Source organism: Clavelina lepadiformis, chromosome 5 (assembly GCF_947623445.1).
Source record: "Clavelina lepadiformis chromosome 5, kaClaLepa1.1, whole genome shotgun sequence".
NCBI lineage: Eukaryota > Metazoa > Chordata > Ascidiacea > Aplousobranchia > Clavelinidae > Clavelina > Clavelina lepadiformis.
The window spans coordinates 670,094-690,524 of NC_135244.1; the positions used below are offsets into that span (position 1 = coordinate 670,094).

At 37.4% G+C, this 20,431-nt stretch overlaps 1 protein-coding gene across 3 annotated transcripts; it reads right to left on the reverse strand.

Moving 5' to 3' along the window:
• Positions 1-4,917: 4,917 nt before the first annotated feature.
• LOC143458604 (5-oxoprolinase-like) lies at positions 4,918-16,337 on the reverse strand. Of its 3 annotated transcripts, XM_076955411.1 has the most exons (9): positions 10,446-16,337; positions 9,999-10,169; positions 9,540-9,713; positions 9,108-9,190; positions 8,738-8,949; positions 8,217-8,508; positions 8,004-8,091; positions 7,243-7,409; positions 4,918-6,263 (listed from the first exon to the last, which is right to left on the reverse strand). In XM_076955411.1, exons 6-8 carry the CDS (start codon positions 8,314-8,316, stop codon positions 7,250-7,252), a joined length of 348 nt encoding a protein of 115 aa, XP_076811526.1. In that variant the 5' UTR covers positions 8,317-8,508; positions 8,738-8,949; positions 9,108-9,190; positions 9,540-9,713; positions 9,999-10,169; positions 10,446-16,337; the 3' UTR covers positions 4,918-6,263; positions 7,243-7,249. The 3 variants fall into 3 exon arrangements, with proteins under 3 accessions (XP_076811526.1, XP_076811527.1, XP_076811528.1); XM_076955412.1 differs by lacking the exons at positions 9,108-9,190; positions 9,540-9,713; positions 9,999-10,169; positions 10,446-16,337 and having other exon boundaries at positions 8,667-8,740; XM_076955413.1 differs by lacking the exons at positions 8,004-8,091; positions 8,217-8,508; positions 8,738-8,949; ... (2 more) ...; positions 9,999-10,169; positions 10,446-16,337 and adding an exon at positions 7,744-7,928.
• Between the last annotated feature and the right edge of the window lie 4,094 nt (positions 16,338-20,431).

Genomic DNA, 20,431 nt, shown 5'->3' on the forward strand with positions numbered 1-20,431 from the left:
GATATTGTTGTTAACAAGCAATTTTATTATAAGCGATTCTTTCGATCTACAAACTTATTTCCAGTTATTCAGAATTTAACATCAAGCAATGTTGAGTTAATGAATTTCCGCTGAAATTAAATCCATTATTTTTAATAAAACACCTTCATTTAAAAAAATTAGAACATTTTGTAAATTCATCTTTCAACTGAGGAACAACGTTACAACTGGGCGTAGCAAAGCTCAAACTTTTCATGAACACAATTCCTTTCCAAATAAGGAACCGAATTCGATTTAAAAGTTCTCATAATGTTGGTTAATCATTACACAAGATCATAATTAACCCATTGGTCGTTTGTCTTTTACCAGCTTCCATTGTATTATCAATCCAGTGTTTGAGGAAACGTTTACACAAAATATCAATCAATAACTAGAACAACGACGATGGGTAGAAACTTATTTGTCTTAAGGATAATTTTGTGATTTCTTATCTGTAATAAAACCTGGTTTAATGTGTTGAAATATTTGTATACCACAAAATAGTCAAACAACAGAACCTTATATCACAAGTAAGCAACAGAACAAAGTGTTGCCTAACTCAAACAATAAAAATTGCTAAACTATAGTAAGAAAATAAAAATTTGTCTGTGGGTTCCCCTTTAACTTTGGGAACACTGACTATACAATAAACCTGTCGGGTTATATCATACCTTTGGTGCCTTGTACCAGGTACCTTTTATTGACTACACAATACCATTTGTATGGTCAAAAATATTGACGATACAAATTGACAATTAACTTTTGATAACTTGAATGTTTTACATAAAAATGCATCACCAATGTTAGTGATGTAACAATGCTATAGTTTAAACCAAATTGCAACAATAACTCTGACAGTGTTATGCGTGGTACCATACATTCCGCTACTAGGGTTGTGTACTTTAATCCAAGTTATTTATTGGGCATTAGTTATTCATATTATTATATTACAACAAACTGAAAAAGTTTGTCGACCACAAAGCCTAGTTTAAAGGTGTGTGACCCAAAGTCCCATATATTTGAGATCGGTTAATTATTATCACTCAAACTTGGTCAATGTCCAATGATGCATCGTATTTATTTGTTTATCTGCCTGACTCAATTTAACATTTACTAATTACTACCACGCACAAAATTTGTGAACATGCTTCATTTCATAATTAGTTGTAAATTATTGCATATGTGCTGAAGGTTTAGTGATATGTTACTTAGGTTTAAAATAACTTACCATTTCACTGGTTTTCTTGACATGTTTATCAGCTTTTTGATGGGTTTAAATTTATCCCTTTTTAGCACAAATCAGTGGAAAATATTTAACTAAATTAGGTTTTTACATTTTACAAGTGTAACGATTATTTTCTCGTTCATATAGCCAGGCTTAATTTCACATTTACGGTGAACCGCGACACCTTTAACTGTGAGTAACCTTCAACTGTGAGACTTTGTAGCGTTATCACACTAATGAAACAAACCGATGATCTTCGAAAAGCCATATTTATTGGTCTCAGCCAGACGCCGACACAGACTAAAAACTCTAAAAAGCGCACAATATTTATACAGAACAAGTGATTAATCAAATCATGTGCCAAATCATGCCAAAATCATTAACCAAATCATGTGATTAAAATAGTTAACAAACGCGTTGGTGCTGATTGTTGAAAAATGCTTCAAGCAAAAACACGGTGATAAGTAACGACACAACATGTGAGGAACAAAGTCCGTAACACAAGCACCTGAACAAAATTACAAACAATTTATATTTTGCTACAAAGATCATACTAACAGTAATATATTTCACCTTAATTTGCAAACCATATAGTGCCATAATATTTATCCTTGGTCTGAGGAAACTTTTGTGCAAGTTATGATTGTCACACATTTTTTATTTGTTGGTATTGTCCAAAGTTGAAATGGTTCATCAGGTTCACTGAACAACAGTAAGTGCCATTAATGCCTTGCCCAAGGACATTACAATCATTGGGTGTCCAACGAGGGCCACATTATTACAAGTCCAGCGCTCTAACCATTCATATTAATGGTGAACGTTTTGACCAATATACTGTGAATTCTATAAGAATGCCCAGCAATTATGATTTCTCTGATTGAAAAATCAGAAAATCAATCAAATAACAAAATAATAAAGTGGTTTGCTTGGACCAACCTTGTCCTTGTCCTTGAATGTCCTTTTTTTGACAATAACTTTTTTATTCTTATCGTTTTAATTCGAATTGGCAGCACTAATAAATGTAAATGCACGTTGGTTTTTTAGATATATTGCTGTAAATATATGGAACTTGGAAAGCATTCTGAAAGTTGGCACCAAAGCAAGCGGTTTAGTGGCACCCAGCATGTTGCATGATCAGAAATGTTGCATTGTGTTGTCACAAACGCTTTGTTACAATTGTTCAAAGATTACGATGTTTGCTTGATGCATTAGTTTTCAAAGATAGAGCAGAACAAATGTCGGGTCTAATATACAAGTGCACAACCAGATGACGTCACTATTTGAGTAGCTGGGGTCTAGTATACAAAGGCATCCTGTGGTTTTGCACTTGTATACTAGACCCCAATTGCCTTATTTTTTTCAATTACCACTGCGATTATAGAAGATTTTACCATGTTAGTAGTTACAAAGTTTGCAGTTTAATAATGAATAATAATTAATGCCACAGGTGCACCAGCGAATTAAGGGAAGGTCGTGGCCCCTTCTCATGACCCAATTCTTTTTGTGGCACCCTGTAGGCGATTTAAAGTCTTCATTACTTTTCATTTATCGAATTTTCTTGTTTGCGACCCCTTATCAGCTGATATCTAGGAAATCATATAATAAGCAGAGGAACAACGTTTCAAAATTGTACACCATAAATTGTCGCTTATGTTGTTTAAATATAAATATGAAAACAAATTCCTTTTGAGACGTAAAAAATCAAAAATTTTCACTCCGCATCTTTGCAATGAGCTCAGCAATGCAGGTGGGTCAGGTATTATGTCAACAAACATTTGTCTCCCTGTCCTCAACCCAATCGTAAATACGTCACTAGACACTGAGTAAGCGTTTGGTGGCATTACGTGTACTCATTTTGGGTGATTGAAATATGGTAAGCCTAACATAACATTTGCGAACATAACATCACATACGAAATTATGCTAATAAATCGAATTCTAGTTAAAACTTCCAACAAATGATATAAATTTCATCGTTGCCGCTTTTGTTAACGGGGATTTCCCTGGTTGGAGATAATTTGTGATTTGATTTATGTTAAGGGTTCATTTGTCTCAAGATTTTACCGACTTCTGCAGAATTGAAAATTTGTTTTCTTAACAATGAAAATCTGGCGAAGTTATATCATGACAGAAACATAAATTAATAGAAAAAAAAAATTTCGTGGTCTTAGTCTTGGGAACTACGCGTAGCTTAGCAACATGACAAAAGTAGAGAAAAACGCAGCAGAACTTGGCGGAGTCATCTGGCGAAAATTCTTCATCGCTCGTGTCCTGGATACCGAGGTAGCTTTTGTGCAAGTCTCGATCGTTAAACTTTTTCTTGTTTTATTTTCAAAGTGTTTTGAAATTAAAACTGTCCACCAGGTCTACTGAGCAGAAGCAAGTGTCGTCAATGTCTTCCTCAAGGAATTACAATGGTATGGTGCCACTAGGTGTCTATCACGGAACACGAGCTGCATTTAATACGAGGCCAGCGTTTGAACCACTCGGCTACCAAGCCAACTTTTATTGTAAAGTTCGTGGCCAATTTTATTGTTTTTGCTTCAGTAGTTTAGTAGATACAACCGTTGAAGTTATGAACGTAGTTTTGTGTTCACTGAAGCGGAACAACTCTGCTGTTTTCATTTTAGTTGTCACAATGACAAATTATATTTCGTTCGTTTCTGTATTACTTGTGTGAAGTATTAATTCGATCACATAATAAGGAGCTTATTGCATACAGCACAAGTGTATATGAGGGCACACCAGTTCAAACGTGGCAATTTATCTGGTTCCACGACAATTAACCGTGGGAAATTGACCGCGAACAAACTCACCGGGGACAACTGACCGTGACGTAAATTTACCTAGAACCAACTGACCTTAAATCATATTATCACTTAAATCATATAATTTGAATAAACAACTATGCTAATTTGCGTAAAAACTAAAAATAAATTGCGTAGCGGTTGGTTTGTGTCGCCGGCCAATTTGTTGCCGGTCAGTTGACCACGACCATTTGTCGCCGGTGAATTTGTTCACGGTCAATTGACGTGATCCCAATTTATCTGACGTCATTGTGCGGTCTTAACAAGTGAGTGAGAAAAGTAACAACCAACAACTCATGACTTGTGACGTAACCGTCACATTATATAATATTAAGTTTAACTTAAAAGATTAGCATGACGTCACATCAACTCATCTAGCTTATATGGAGGAACAGATTTCTTCTTCTCGCTGGAAATCATTGGTTTTGACTCACTGCTGCCACCAACTGACATCAGGTTATGTTGAAACACGTGGTTTCGTAATTTTACATCTAATAATTCACAGTGAACAAACTGGAATAATGACGGTTGGAATTTACACACAAGACTTGTGGATAGTTAGGACTTTTAACAAAATGTAAGAACTTTATTGAATGAATTCAGTGTAAACTATTTGATATTTTTAAGTTATCTGGAAATACATTTCTCACATTTTTCTTTTGACTTGTTTCTTTACTAAACAGAAAGCTACATATGCTAGCTTATTTATTTGCATTTGTTTTCACTACGACTATGATAATTATGTCTCTAGCTACAAGTCGTGGTTCGTTATTCAGTTCCACATCGCAAATCAATCTATGTCATCAATCATTGAAACGGAGTTATCTAAAGCTGTCCTGAAAAGCAGCTTACGGGAAAATTCATGCAGTGAAAATCACAAAATTTTACTCCATTCCATTACAATTTGAAACATCACCATTTTGGTTGGTTGGTGCGTTAAAGTACTTTACATAAATTGAAGATGACTTAAAATCAATTAGCAATGTTATACGTTAACAAAATCTATCAGCAGTAATTGTTACATAATGCTTCATGACGCGAATATGAACAACAGCGGGAATCGTCCCGTTGAAAAGTCATCTCGCATAAGCCGGAAGTCTGGAATGCCTAAAAACCCCAGATTCCAATTTTCAACGTGGGAACGAACAAATACCATAGTTACGTCATCATTGCAACATTTCTTTGGTTAAAACCATTGCCAGAAAAAGTAAATTTATCACATAATTTAAATGACGTCATAAACCAACAGAATTACTTCAGAAAATAAAAGTTGGCGCCGATGTAGGAGGATTGCTATTTTATAAGATGTCGATGTGATCTACTTTTAAATATATGCTTTGTATCAGTTTTGCAGGTTCAATATTTGCAAAGGTCAAAGTCATAAAATAACGAAGGACAAATAAATCGAAAAACCACACACTTCAATTTAGAAGACTGAACTTCTTTGGCTAAGTTACCGTAAATATTTCACAAATTTTGTTTTAAAAACGCTTTTATAACATTTGACATTTATATCATGTTATATACGGATTTAGTGTCTGGCTGGTGTTGGAATTAGCTACATTTCGCTTTCAGTGAATTATCTGGCGAAATTATTATCAAATTAAAACTTGTACAAGCTGTGCTGATGCAAGTGACAAGGTTTGAATAAGCGGCAGCAAATAATTTGACCAGATGTTCTTTGAAACTACACCGCGGTTATTTTGCGAGTGACGCAAAAAATATTTTCTAAGAGAGCATCAAAATACGGCTTAAAAAATAAAGTTTTGACAAAATTCAGTAACTTTAGAAAAACATGAGCCGAGGAAAGACTTCTGCGTCAAATCATTTGCTAGAAAGAGAACTTAATAAACGAACATTAACACGCATTGGTCGTATATCGGCTTCACCTCAATGAAGGTCAAAGGTCAATCAGGGGATTGAAAACCTCCTTTCGTTCAGCACTGACAGCGTCAACTTGTTTATCACCATGGGGGATGTCCCCTCGAAATCGAACGTCGTTCTCCTCTCCTGCGATTCGATCTCCACGCGGAGGTTGAACATTCATCCGTCGTCCATCTTGTCCGACGCGTGGAGTACGCCGTCCGTTGTCATGGAGACGTCGCGCAGCACATTTCCGACCGCGACCTCGGCGTGGTGTTGGATGTGCGCCAAGTAAGCTTGGACCACTTCCAATCCGCAACTCGACATGAATTCTAAGAACGGGTGGATTCCCTAAACAGAAAGCCTCGTTGAAATGTCTGTGATTGATATAGTTGTGACGTCACAAAAACACTGAAGTCGCCAAGGTTGCCATAGAGATAGCGAGTCCCGCAGCACCAAGGTAATTCCCCGGGCGCCGCGAGAACCCCCGATACTTGAGTGCGCAGATAATTATGTCGCGCATCTTTAAAGCATGACGTGGCAGGTATGACTCAATGACAAGTAACAGCTTCAGATTTTGATCTTGCGTGGTGGCCGCGATTCGCCGTGAAAAATATCGGCTTCGTGTGTTCAGGGATGAAAACTTGGTGTGTGGTTGGAAATAATGACGTCATGCTGCATAATGTTGTGTGATATGATCAGGTAATTTCATATGATACCAACAAATGATTATTCATGAAAATACAAATTTGTCACAAGGGTATATGATGAGGTAATTTTATATGATATCAATAAAACAAATGATTATTCATTATCAAATTATATTTGACCATTCATTAGAAAAGAAATGGTTGCGGTTATTTACATGAAATGACAATCGACAATCATTAGTGATTTGTTAGAAACCAGAAACCAATTCATTGTTTCACCTAACAACTACCATGAAATTTTTCAGCATCATATGAAGCAACATTTTCAGTATAAGGTCTGCAATGACAGAATTACAACCGATCCATTGGTTCAGATAAGTCAGAAGCACCTCAGTGTTGCTCAGTTACATAAACCAATTTATCATTTTATATGACAACTACCATGAAACTTTTCAGTATCATATGATATGATAACAACATGTCATTCACAACATTATCATATAAATCACAATCACATTCAAACATAAATTCCAACCTTCTGATAAAGTTTCAGTAGCGGTTGTTTAACACAAAAACCGTTGCCTAACAACCATGAAAAGTTTGAACATCATATGATAAACTTTGTGATCAGATCTATAACATTTATGACATCACCAAGAAAATCACATGATCATATTCACGGTGAAATCAGGAAGATGAACTCCTCCAGCATCTCCCTCGTTGATCTCTATCGCCATCATCTGGTAATGCACGGCATCCTGCATGGCCCCTAGGTGGACTGGAATGTGAGGAGCGTTGAAAACGAGACCACCCTCGGGTCCGATAAGATCGAGAAGTCAAGTCGTTCCTGTCGATTAATATAATGTAATGATTCATGTAATGTTAGACATAAAACAAAGAGTGTTTTCACGACACACAATGATCATAATAGAACTACACCTACTCAGTTATCAAGAATATATTTATCACATTTATAAGTCTGGCAATATACACAAGACTATATATACAGGACTTTCAAAGACTGAACCACAGGTAAAATGTCAAGGGCTGAGAAATCTTGGTGCAATAAATTCGCAGAAATTAGACCAAACAAGTAAAAGCAAAGTTAGACGATTATCTAGACCAGTGATGCATAAATAACAAACAAGTATAAATATGACAAGTTCAAGCCAGACAAATACCTTAATGTTAGTGGATATCGCTGTCCGTTGTAGAATCCTACCCACCTGTTCTCCAATGCTCATGAACCTTGTCATATAAATATACTTTTGGGGGTCAGTGATCCCAGTCTAGCACACACCCCATAAAAGTTAATCGGGAATGACAAAGAACCCAACCACATTTACAGCTACCCCCATAATCATTGTATTTGATCAAACTTCCAGTTATTGTCAGTTATAAAACTTGCTTCGAGAAATTTAAACCATGAAATAACACTGACCTGTGTGAAAATATAGAGAGTTGGATGGCGTCCAATTCCTTGCCAATATGCTTCGGTATTCCATTCCCTATCATGATGGTGACGTCACCTGAATAAGTGACTTTTCACAAAATTACAATTTCTAATCACAGCAGTTGTCAACCTATTATGTAACAAAAAGATCACGTTTGTCAAGCTCTTAAGTGATGTCACGATGACGTCATTATGTAATACATTTCTTAGTCATTTCTGCCTTGCAGTCGGGTTCGACCAAGATTGTGCTATTCTTGTCGATGACGATCAGTGGACTGTGAATCATGTGATCACATGACATGCATTTGCTCTTACGACCAAGACTGGAGAACTAAATATGCAAAAACTGTTTACTTTTTCGACACGTGCTGGTTTACCACTCGATGTCACTAGAGCATGATCTTCAACTGCGAAAATTCCGATACCTCCAACTCTGCCACCGTCGTTGATGATGTCACATCCTGGATTGGAAAAACCAAATCATCTCTTGTATCTGCAGATGCGTGAATGAGTTTGATGTTAATGAAGTAAAATAATGATGTTTGAATAATCTAAAATTACGACAGGAAGTTTTAATAAAACGACAGCGTAGCTGTTGCATAGTAATTGGTCGTGAACATTCTACAAATATCATTCGACAACAACTTATACATGGACGAGGTTCTTTGCAACTAAATGTGGAAAATACTTCAAACTGCATCAGTGTTGATCTTAGAACCCACCTGACTTGCAAAAAGTCACCAAACTTTGATGCAACGAAGTCTAAGTTTTTCACCGTGGAAGGCTGACACATGAGGGCACAGCCAGTCTTTGCATACCTCATATTGAAGTAAACGTCGGTTTTGATGCTTTCAGGGGAAACTCTGATCTGATAATGCTAGCACACATTCAGTTATAAGCTCATCAATGGTGACATCTAGTGTTGGAATGGTCTCTGTGATAGAAATTTAACGGAATTGTTCTCAAACGAGTTAAAGTGATTAATTTCACCTGTGAAGTAATAAAAACAAAAACTAAGGCAAAATAAGAAACTGAATTGAACCAATGCAAAAATTGATTTGAAATTACAAAAATATGGAACTTTCTACAAACCTCGTAATTTTTCAAACACTTTCCTGGTGGCATCAACATCCAAACACTGGTTGTCATCTGGGCCAAATAGTTTTGGAAAATATCTTTTATAAAACATGCACAAATGTCATGTTGCATTATTTGTAGCAACAGAGAAACAGAGCATAGTTAGGTATGTAAATTTTGCCATTTTAATTAAAGTTTAGTGCCGGTAGTAGCATAACCTATGATCAAGATATAATATGAAGCATTTTAATCTTAACAATCACTTTATAAGTTACCTCGGATTGATACAATTATGCAGGTTTGTGATGTAATCACTTGTAACAAGACAATAGCATAGCATGCACATAGGTGCAGCAAATTAAAACTAAACAACATACAATACTTTATTTCATAACAAGCCATATTGTTAAGCCATAGTTACACATCATGGAAGGAAGGAACACTTACTATGGCAGCAACCTCCCCACAAACAGATTGACGTCATTCACAGTTAGGGGATCCCCCTTTCTGTGGCATGTGGGACCTGATTGGGCACAAACATATTTGGAGCCAACTACAAACATCTCCGATCGGGAAAACAGCATGGACCTAGCCCACTGCCGTGACTGTGTCCATGTTAAGCTGCAATGAAAATGTTCAACTGTAATAGAAATCAAATAAAATGAGAGAATGAATTCTAGTGTCTGTAAACATTAATGCAAAATGGGACGAATACAAATGAGACAAGTCATCTTTCTCCAAATATTGAAATGTCACATTATTTTGCTAAAGTTTAAAGCTCGTAAAACTATTAGAAAAAAAAAAACAAGACAGTCAATACAATATATACACAAAAATATAACGAAGCATGCAGAGTCTAAACAACACATATTAGCACATATCAGCACATTGAGATAGAAAACACACCTTGTCCTGATGTTGACATTAACAGGAAAATTTGTGCCATTGTGCCAAGTTTTGCCTTAATTGAGATTTCAAAATAAAATACCTGTGGTGCCTGTATGGTGACACCAGCTTTAGTAGACTTGAACACATGCTCATATTCCTCGTTGTATCGACTTACATCTGTTGGTACTCCTGTGTAAATAATGGAAAAAAATTATCAAAATGCAAGTATTTCCATGTCACAAAACATTTATTACAAAACAAAGATCTTGTTAGGATATTCACAAATTGTCATAAACAAGTGCCCGGCCACGTGTTTACGACAACAAGCACTGAAATAAATGGTCGGTACACCACGATGACAACACAAGGACATAACTGACGTAATCTTAATAATGTTTGCGTAGCTTTCACGTGCATGTAGCGTACATGCTCATACTGATACTGGATGTCCTAGCAGCACCATACCTTCCATGTTGTACCAAATGCTGGGTTGGTCTTCCGATGACATCATAGCGTACCACACTACGCCACCTGCTGGGCAGACAACATGGCTCTACTTCCATTGAACTTGTAAATGCTTATATTGATACTGGATCTCTTAGCGACAACATATTTTCCATGTCGAACCCATTGATAGGATGGTCTTCAAATGACGTCATGTCGTAACCCATAGATCGCATTCAATATCGTGAAAGTGAAATAGATTAATCCCATAAGTGTTTATATAAACGATGCCTATGAGTTAGAATTATTTAATTTTTTCATAACCGTAACAACATTGTAATTTTTATTTTTTAAGCCTATAAAGCTGAATCTGTTTCGTCTTGAGCTGCTCTCATTGTTTCTTGCAACCACTTGAAAAGAAATCGTTCAATCTATCGAGAAAGTGATCTACATACGACCCATGATCTGGCCTAACCTTTAGCTGTGCCCCTTTGCTACTGCGTCACTGTTTTGGCATTTTACACCAATATTACCTAAGAATTACGATTAGTCACAAAGCAGTCAAAATTTCTTTTGTAAGCTGCAAAGGGCGTTCACAGCGTTTTTGTGCTAAAAATTGTCCTGACAACAATTTGTATTTTGTGCTTTGAAGTAAACAAACACGAAGACTGCAAAAATGTGAACTCGCTCGATAACAAAATTGAATTTGGCAAACGAGTGTTACTCATGCGGTTGCAAAAAATCTAGCTCAATAATCATCGAGCGCAATCGTGCCCAGCTCTGGAATATTTAAACTAAAACTTTGGTAACTATGAGACTCGATGTGAATAAAGAAATACTCATCGAAACTATTCCAGGTCGGTCGAGGTCGGTAACACCAGGTCGAGTACTCAGCCACAGATTCAACCTCATCCCTAGTGATAGTTCACATATATAAATAAATATAATGGAGATAATTTCAGGAATATTAAAAAGTTTTCAAGTGATTAGATATATTCGAGTTTCCAGAAAAAAGCACTGATGACAATAATTCATGACATGTTTCGATTATTAAAACCGGAATTAAAATATTTTAGATTTAACACACAGCAATAGAAAGAAGTGTAACGCAAACACCAACGCAACAGGACATGGGATAAAAACAGCGAGAACCAGCTTCAGGTGTGTTTTATTATAATTTAGTGGACTGGCTGGGCAGGTGTACTAGGCCTAAACAACATGATTTAGTCAATATTGGTTTACATAGAAGATGAAAATCACGCTTTGACTTCAATTTGCCTCCAGAGTGTAACATAATTTCATTTAATAAAGATTAATTTTCTATGTTCTGATGTTTAAAGCGACTTCGTCATTAACAAAACCCTTTGTTCGAGGAACTCCAATAAAGCTCACAATCATAGAAATAAAACTTGGTCAAACACCAACTCACGTTCCTTTTAAGCAAATCTACTCCATTCATTAAACAATAAATTTGTTTCAGACAAGCTGCTTCTTAACACTAACTGGTTCTCATTTATTGGCACCAGTCTAGCACGAATCTTGGCCATAACTTGTGTCGATAACTCGGATAGAATTTCCCATGAGCTTTGTGTCATTTTTGTATTTATTTCATCATGACATAATTTTCTTGAACTAGTGAGTAAAACTCTGCCAGAGTTGTAACATTATGAGTCCCATCATTCGTTTTATTTTATTTATTTTATTCAGCCAAATATAGAAAACTAGAATTTTAAAATCGCAGACTAGTTCACGCACGGTCTCCTAAGTCATCTCCTCAGCTAGTCAATTGGTGTTTAATGTTGGCCAGAGGTGCACAGCAATACCCGGAGTTCCAGATCTGCTATAGAGGTAGTGTAAAGCTTTCCTATAGCTACGTTACATACTTTTGCATTCCAGTCAGACAACAGACTGGTGGATATTGACGAGGAAATTTCCAGCACAACGAGCATAATCTAGGTCAGTGCTCTTCAACCTTTTTGTCAACGCGGAACCCCTCTTGTACTTTCGCGTTTGTCATGGAACCCCACTAACAAAAGTTTAGAAATTACGAATTGCTTGGTCAGAAAATAAAATATTTCGTTATTACACTGTTACACTTCAAAAAATAATTAGACATTTCAAAACATAAACAGTTATTACAAAAGTTATAAAGTCAAACATTTAATGACTCTATTGTTGTTGCTTTTCTTTTGATCTTATGAGTGTGATGCAACAATAACGTTCTTGTTAACAGCAAGTGACGCAACAATTATATCAATGTTTTATTCGGTTGTTGACTGCACTCAGCAACTTCTTGTTTAACAAACTGGCCTACTTGGAGTATGAATGCTGTGCAGTGATCGAAAAAATTCGGAATGACGCATCAAAATGCTGAAGCAAGAAATCAATTTCCCTAAACAAACGAGGAACCCTCGCGGAACCCTTAAAACTCACGGAACCCCACTACATGTTGCACGGAACCCCTGTTGAAGAGCACTGATCTAGAGTCTAGACTTTTATTCACAAGTTCGCTGCAATTAACCGATTATTAAATGTTCAACTTGTTCAACTACTTGTTCAACTACAACGAACCCGTAACCGAAGACAACAGGCACAAAAAAATATCCTGTAGCGAGCCTTTAAATTTTATTCTTTTAGTCTTCTACACTCACAGACTCACTGCTTTTGTGTTTAAAATCGAGCGAAATCTGGGCATAAACATTCTCGACTAAAAAGCGTTTTTGGCTACATCTAATCTCACCTCGGGGAGATCCGGACCTGCCGCTTCTGCACAGCACAGCTTAAAATTTTTATATAAGTGGTTGGTTTACACTTTACAGGCTCTACGCTCTAGTCTCGACAATTTCAAGTAGTAATAAACATGGGTATTCCCGTAACTAAGCTTCAACAAGACCTGAGTTTAGAAACTTAGGAGTAGAAAACAATTTTAAACAATGTTTAGGCAATGAGGGCCTCTCATATTAGAAAAAGTGATACTTGCTAAATTTATTGTCATTGTAGTTTTTATTGAAACTTCACGTGGAGTAAATATCAATAATCATTTCTAGTTGCGAATATGTTTTGCCTAGAAAAAGCAAGGTGGACACAAAGAGCAAGAAACCAAACAGGAAACTGGAAAAGAGTTAAAACAAATAAAGAAATTTCACAACTACGCCAAAAAAACTGTAAAATAATGTGAACTGCGCACAAAAAAAATATCCAAAAATGTAATAGAAAAATGTCAGAGTTGGTAGTACTTCAAATACTAGAATGCTGTTATGTAGTTATAAAGGTTATAGGCCTATATCTAAAAACAATTCTTTAAGGTATAATTAAGTTTAGGTACAGCTTACATATTGTATTTTGAGGGTAAATTTCCTTCCAGTCGCGTGACAATAATATTAAATAGCGGTAGGCCTAGATATCTATGATCGTCCGTATGGCAAGGCCAGCATTGTCCATGTAATCAACCACTGAGGGGCGTGGTGGACAGTGTTGCTGCAGAAGTCAAATGCAACATCGCAATTTCACCTCACACCACAGGCAAGTTGTCGAAGGTTCTTGAACTCAACGCAGCTTAACGAGTTATTGCGGAACATTCCAAATCAACAGCAAAGCTTGTTCTCAATCCAGGGACATCTCCCAAAACCATATCAAAGCCGGCCTTTAAGTCAATGCAAACCACGTGTCCAGTTCCACCGAGATCTCCGATTGCTTGGTGGGAGGTAAAGTTGAAATCGATGATAGAGTTTGGCAACAGTGCAACATTATCTGACTTTTACAATTATTTTATCAGACGAATACAACACTGCATATGCTAATACAGACGTAATTCTTGATCGCTGTGTAGGTATCTGTGTCTGACAATTGCCCTCAAAGCTAATAACACATCACAAAAACAATCTCTAGTAACATAGCATGTTCAACATGATACAAACATAATTTGTCTGATATTTTATCACACACAACTTCACTGGAACTTGAGTGATTGAAGATGTATAAAACGGTTGACATTCCCAGCACACAGATTGAACACGATTGGCAGCTCGAAACATGAAAGCAAATAAATCAACTTTTAACTTATATCCAATGAGTTACTATGTACATTGGCCTTTTTCTCTAAGTTCGATCGACTACGATGACTGACTTGAAATCACACTACAGTAACACAGCACGATTGACCGCATGATGTTGCCAGAGCGCAATTCTACGTCCAATGACTCAGTGCTCGCCGCCAGAGCGACCTGGGACAAAACCTGCTTGTTGCGATCTTCGCTTCGATCTTACAACATTGACAGATCTTTCCAATGGGATGAACGCAAAGTTTTCCTCGCATCGGAAAAGAAGTTGTACCTCGATGCGGAGCAGTAAATCTTCCTTGCGCATCTTTAACAGCTGATTGATAACGCGGTCCCAGTTGTTCAGCATCACTCATGCTGTCAGGTCGTGTTGTGAAGAGGAGACCAAAATTTAGCATTTCTCATCCCATCTCTGGTCACACAAGCTGCAACATTCAGGTGTGATCGAGGTTGTATGTGCAATGGAAAAAGAAAACCACGCAATATATCGCACTCACATATTATCAGCAAGTTACAAACTTCTTGCTATTTGGCTCATAGAAAAGTCGTTAAAACGATCAATTGTTTACATTCTAGGTAATAGTCTGGTTTAGTGACTATAAAGGCAAAAAAGCAAATTCTACAAAAACTAAAAAACACAAAGTTGTGAAATGAAATTTACAGCACAAGCAAAAAAAATCCCTTAGTAATCGCATCCGCGGAAAAAGTAGAGAAACTTGTCAAGATGTGATATCACCACCGGTAGCTGCTTTGATTCATCGAACGACAAACGAGCCATTGATTTTGTGAGCTGAGAAATATATATTATGAGTAAACATGTGCTGAGCTCCGTGGCGAGGTGAGTCTAGGTAAAATAATTGTCAGTTGTGACGTTTCTTCCTTTTCCCAAGTATGGCTCCACCACCTTCATTACCACGCTCTCAGACACTCTTTGCGTGGGTGGTCTGTTTTCATATTTGCCAAGATATGATATGGCGTTCAGTATATTTAGAATCTACATCAACACCTCGCCAACATTTGATACTGAATTTGTCCGGCTTGTTGACCATGTACAATGTAAATCTGCAGCGGGCTTTAGTTGGAAATAATTGTTCGTCCACTGTAATATTTTCTCCTGGTTTGTAGCAGTTGGTACACTTTTCAACAAACTTATCTTAGACGGCAGAAATCAAAGCAAACTTATCCGTTTGAAGTCAAGACAATCTTGTGCTCCGCAAATCAAATCGAAGAAATCTCATGATTTTGCAAAAGCGACTTCTGCCCATGGTTGCTGGAAAAAAAAGGTACTTCCCATTTTTTATCCCAAAATTCAAGGATTTGTCGGTTCTTTCCACATATTGCTCCTCGCACGTACAACAAGGAAATAAAAGCTTTCAGTTTACTTACTGGTAGTTTCCACTCATCACTGCTTTGCACTCTATGAGCTTCTGTACATTGTTGAACATGGATAAGCATTGCATTATTAACAAGTAGCTCAAACGCACTAAGCGGGCCATCTGACATGGGATTGGCATCGCATTCGCATATCCCATTTTCTGTTAGTACGTTCTGAGCTTGTAGCCTATCTCTCGATTCTGAAGAAAATTCGATGTATTCCCATTTTGTTCCGTGTTTAGCAACCAATCCAATTTCCGCCGTGTTTGGAGTAAGTCCACCCCCTGCGCTTGTGCTGAAGTTCTTGTATCATCGCTGCCATTGACAGAGCTGACAAGTTGACACGATGCAGAGTCAGTTTACTCCAGGTTGTCAACATCAGTCTCTCAATCCGACTCATCTGAAGCAATCACTTCCCATGGAGGTCGAACTTGGTCTGAATTTGCCCACCCTTGATCTAATCCTTCATATTCACCTTCGCTTTCACCCTCCCCCCCCCCCCCCGAACCATCCTCTGCAATCGCGTTCAGTAAAGCTAGAGCTTGGAGACCGCTAGGGCGCTCCGGTCTCCACATTCTGCAAATGACTAAAACTTATGAACTAGCTAGCAACTAACTGTCGCCAGCTACTGCAGCAATTGTTCCATGTTTTAAAACAATAGCACAACAAAAGACTATTGTTAAGGCGATTTTAATCGTGGAGGAATTAGAAGTTGCTTTACCGTCAAAGTGACCGTTTGCGCTAATTGGAGGTAAATCGCTTCCCACACTCCACTGTGCTTATTGTAATATAAAAATAAAATTTACATGCTAAAAGGTGACCAAGCTGACTTAGGAAAAGTCAGGAAGTTTCAATATTTTAACAGTTACCTAAGCAGAGATATAAGCGATTAAAAATCAAAACCGGTCAAAATGACCGCACCGGTAACTCTAGTGTTAAAAGCTCAATTTCTCAACAAGGAATTTTAAACAAATATTTTTATAAAAACGGTGACAATTCTTAACATTAATGGAAATTTATGCAAATGTTGACGCTATTATGCAAAACGTCATAATAAACCATTAATGACAATTGACGGCAATGACAAATTCAACAAAATGTTGAACCGAACCGAACACGCGCAGTCATAATTGTTTAATTGTGGCATTTAAATTAAAACGTTAATTAAAATATAATTGTCTACAAAATAACAAATAATGCTAAAATGGATTTAACTAAAATTTCCGCCAATTAATACAACGTACATTCCATAATGACGTAAAACATAAACAACACACAACGAGTAAAAAAGCGGACGAGCGCTGCAATTTTATGACAAATGAAAATGTGTGGGATTCGTAGACATGGTGAAGCTCAACTTAACTGGGAGATAATAAACGAACTCGCACCGACCATGTCAGGTCAATTATGGTGTAACATTGGTTTCGCAAACATCTTAAGAAACAGGCGCAACGATGACAACATATTTGACGTTAAAAATAACATTTTAAGGGATCTTTTTCATTCCGACTTGAAGGCCTGAATGAGAAGAAATTATGAGGTAAAACAAAATAAATTATGACGTAAAAAATTTGTAATCGTAACAAAAACCAAAGTTAATTTCGCAGCTTTATTAATAAAATTTTGGATTTCTTGGAATAAATATAAGAAATTTATCTACGTCTACTTGTTACGTCATAATGAGCACGATCATGTCAAAAAATTTAACAAACTACGTAAAACAAACAAATAAATGCAAGGTTGTAATGTGACGTCACAATAGCCATCGCGAGCGTAATGTGCTGCAGAGATGAACTCCGATCTTGAGTTTTCCGCATCATTTGGCACGGCTTGAGGTTTGTCTCGTTTTTAAAATGCGAATAAACACAGACAACCTCGCTAGGCCTAAAACCACTACACATTTGGCGCTTCTTGGAGTTTGTCTCGTTCATCCCGATTCACTTCTGTGAGCGAAGTCTGATGCCAACTTTAACTTCCAACCTGGTTTGAATCTGGTCTAAACCTGTTTTTATCAATTTTATTTCAACAACTCGGTAAAAATAAATTAAAAATGCTCAAATACAACGTTTGTTTTTAAAATGCGCGTAAGCACAGACTACCTCGCTTGCAAACCCTAAAACCACTACACTGTGTATTGTGTTGCTGTTCCTTTTTTTCCGGCGAAGAACTAGAATCGCGATATTGCAAACTTCGTCCTTAATTTCTTCTATGGGCTGAAATCTCAGCAATTACATCTGACAATGCAATAGCTGCGATGAGTATAAATACGGTTGACTGATGAGTAAGGTAGAGTTGCTTGTTTGTTAGTTTTTTACAGTTGCTTGTTAAGCTGTTGAGTGTAAGTTCGACCCAGTGATTATGAAAATGTTGTGGCGTTTGGAGCCACAAGATCATGCCAGATTGCATGGCTCCGTTCAAAGTTTCGGACCTCTCGATGTATTCCTCGCGTTTAATTGTTATTGGTTTGTGCTGAACCAAACGACACAGAAAGTTTTAATATTTTGTTTGGTTGAGTTTTTATCTGCGGTCGATATTTGTCTGTAGTTAGCGCTGGCAGAGAAGAACACGCAACCTTCATCGAAGCCAGGTCATGTGGAGTTTGATTGACGCCGACAGACACGTGATCTACCAAACTTTCACTTTAAAATCTTATTTTGGTTCAACCTGTCACTGTTAAGTGTTTAATAGAGCATTCAATATTCTAACTGCGCTAGCACTCGTTTTGAGCTGATTCAAAATCCATCAACAGGATGATATTTATGACGTCACAAAGGGGGACAGATTTGGCACTACACTGGTTTATTATATTTATTGCTTATTCTAATTAATTAATTAATAAATTAGCCAATTAATCATTTTATTTGTCGTCAAAAGCGCGGCGGGGACGAAAAAATCAAGCCAGTTGTTACTAACACGCGCCAATGAACAGGAAAAGTTTCAAAGCCAAAGAGGCTTAAAACGTGCTCAAGAGAAATAACGTTGGTATTTGCTGGTAACAACTAGCACGGCCACTAAACCTATAATTAGTTAAATCCATAAAATATAAGTTGAAAAAACGAAATTAAGCAGACGAGCAGGTGATGTGTCCAAGCAACTGATGAATGAAAATCGCTTCAATGCTGTACATCTTGTCCCCAAGACGAAGCTGCCTGGACCCAAGAGTGGTCAGTAAGGAGGGTCATTTCTACCTCCAAATCCAAACAAAAGGAGGGGCTGCAGGTTCTGCGATCCTGATAAACCACCCGTCAGTTGTTTTTAAAGAAAGTCGACGTGATGGAAACTGTGAAATAATCGCTGCTAAGTTAATTGTTTCTGGACAAAGCGCGCAAGTTATTAATATTTACGGCCCCGGTGTCGCGTTCAAACAACTTGAAAGAAAACAACGCTTTCTTCGAAAACTTGTATCACTACGATTCCCGGAATTCCCCCACTGTGTTGTGGGGGTGATTTCAACAACGTCAATGACCTCACTCGCGATCGATATCCCCCACCCCACCCCTACAAAATACCGAACTCTAACGATTAACGCAAACCTTTAACTTAAAATATCCAGTAAATGAGCTAAAAAACTAATCCATGAGAATTTCTGTGACGTAACAAGTCGACGCAGTCCCGCCTGGGTCGTCTTTACTTGTCCTCCTCGATTAGAACAGAACAAATTTGGGTGAAAGAAAAAGCCCAATCAGATCACAAAATCGTGATAGTCCAAAGTTTGGTGATAAAAACCAGGAATAGAGGCCCCGGTGTCTGGAAAAACAATGCAAGTGTCCACGGTGACGAAGGCTTCTTAAAAGAGCTCGAAATAAAATGGCCGCTCTGGCGTACTTTGCACCCCTGTGTTTCCAAAAGCTTACGTCAGGGGTCGGCAACCTTTTGCTAGTCACGGGCCAAATGTCGAGCGTACAACTCTTTGGCGGGCCGGATTTTCATTAATACTATAATTCACACTCACTTGAGTATATTACGCCACATTGCTGCAATCTCAATCATACCAATCACAAAAAGAACAAAATTTATGTATTCACACTTCAACAACACAACATTAATGTGACACTTGATGCTGCTTGCTTTGTGAAAGTTTTTCAACATCTGGTGACAAGTCAGATGAAGCAAGAACCAGAACATTTTCTAAATGGGCGTCAGAAATTCGGGATCTTAGCTTGCTCTTCGTGAATTTCATTGATGAAAACATTTGTTCACATGTGTACGTGCTACCAAACATCGATGCCATTTCTTTTGCATTGTTGGTCAAGCTGGGATAAAGACCACTTTCAAGAAGGTACTTTTTGTAAAAGTCAAGCAGCGATATGCCCTTTGTATGAAATTTTGCTTTCAATTCGTCACTGCCTTGCATTTCAATAAGGTCCATTTGAAATTTTTCGGGAATGGTATTGGCGTCCACATCAAAGGGAGTACTGATAAGCCTGAATTTATTTTGTAGAGAACGAATGTCGGCAAAGCGTGAGTATAAATTAAGTATTTCTAAAAGTGACACATTTCTAGAAATTCTTCTTGTTACGCCGCGCCCCCGCTGTGCCTGAAACCAGCTGACCGCGAAAAGGGAACGAAAGAGAA

Coding starts and splice junctions, on each gene's coding strand:
- LOC143458604 (XM_076955411.1), bottom strand. CDS start 8,316: ATGTCATGTGATCACATGATTCACAGTCCACTGATCGTCATCGACAAG. Junction 8,092..8,216: donor GGCAGAAATGACTAAGAAAT/GTATTACATAAT, acceptor TCACTTATTCAG/GTGACGTCACCATCATGATA. Junction 7,410..8,003: donor CTCTCTATATTTTCACACAG/GTCAGTGTTATT, acceptor ATTAATCGACAG/GAACGACTTGACTTCTCGAT.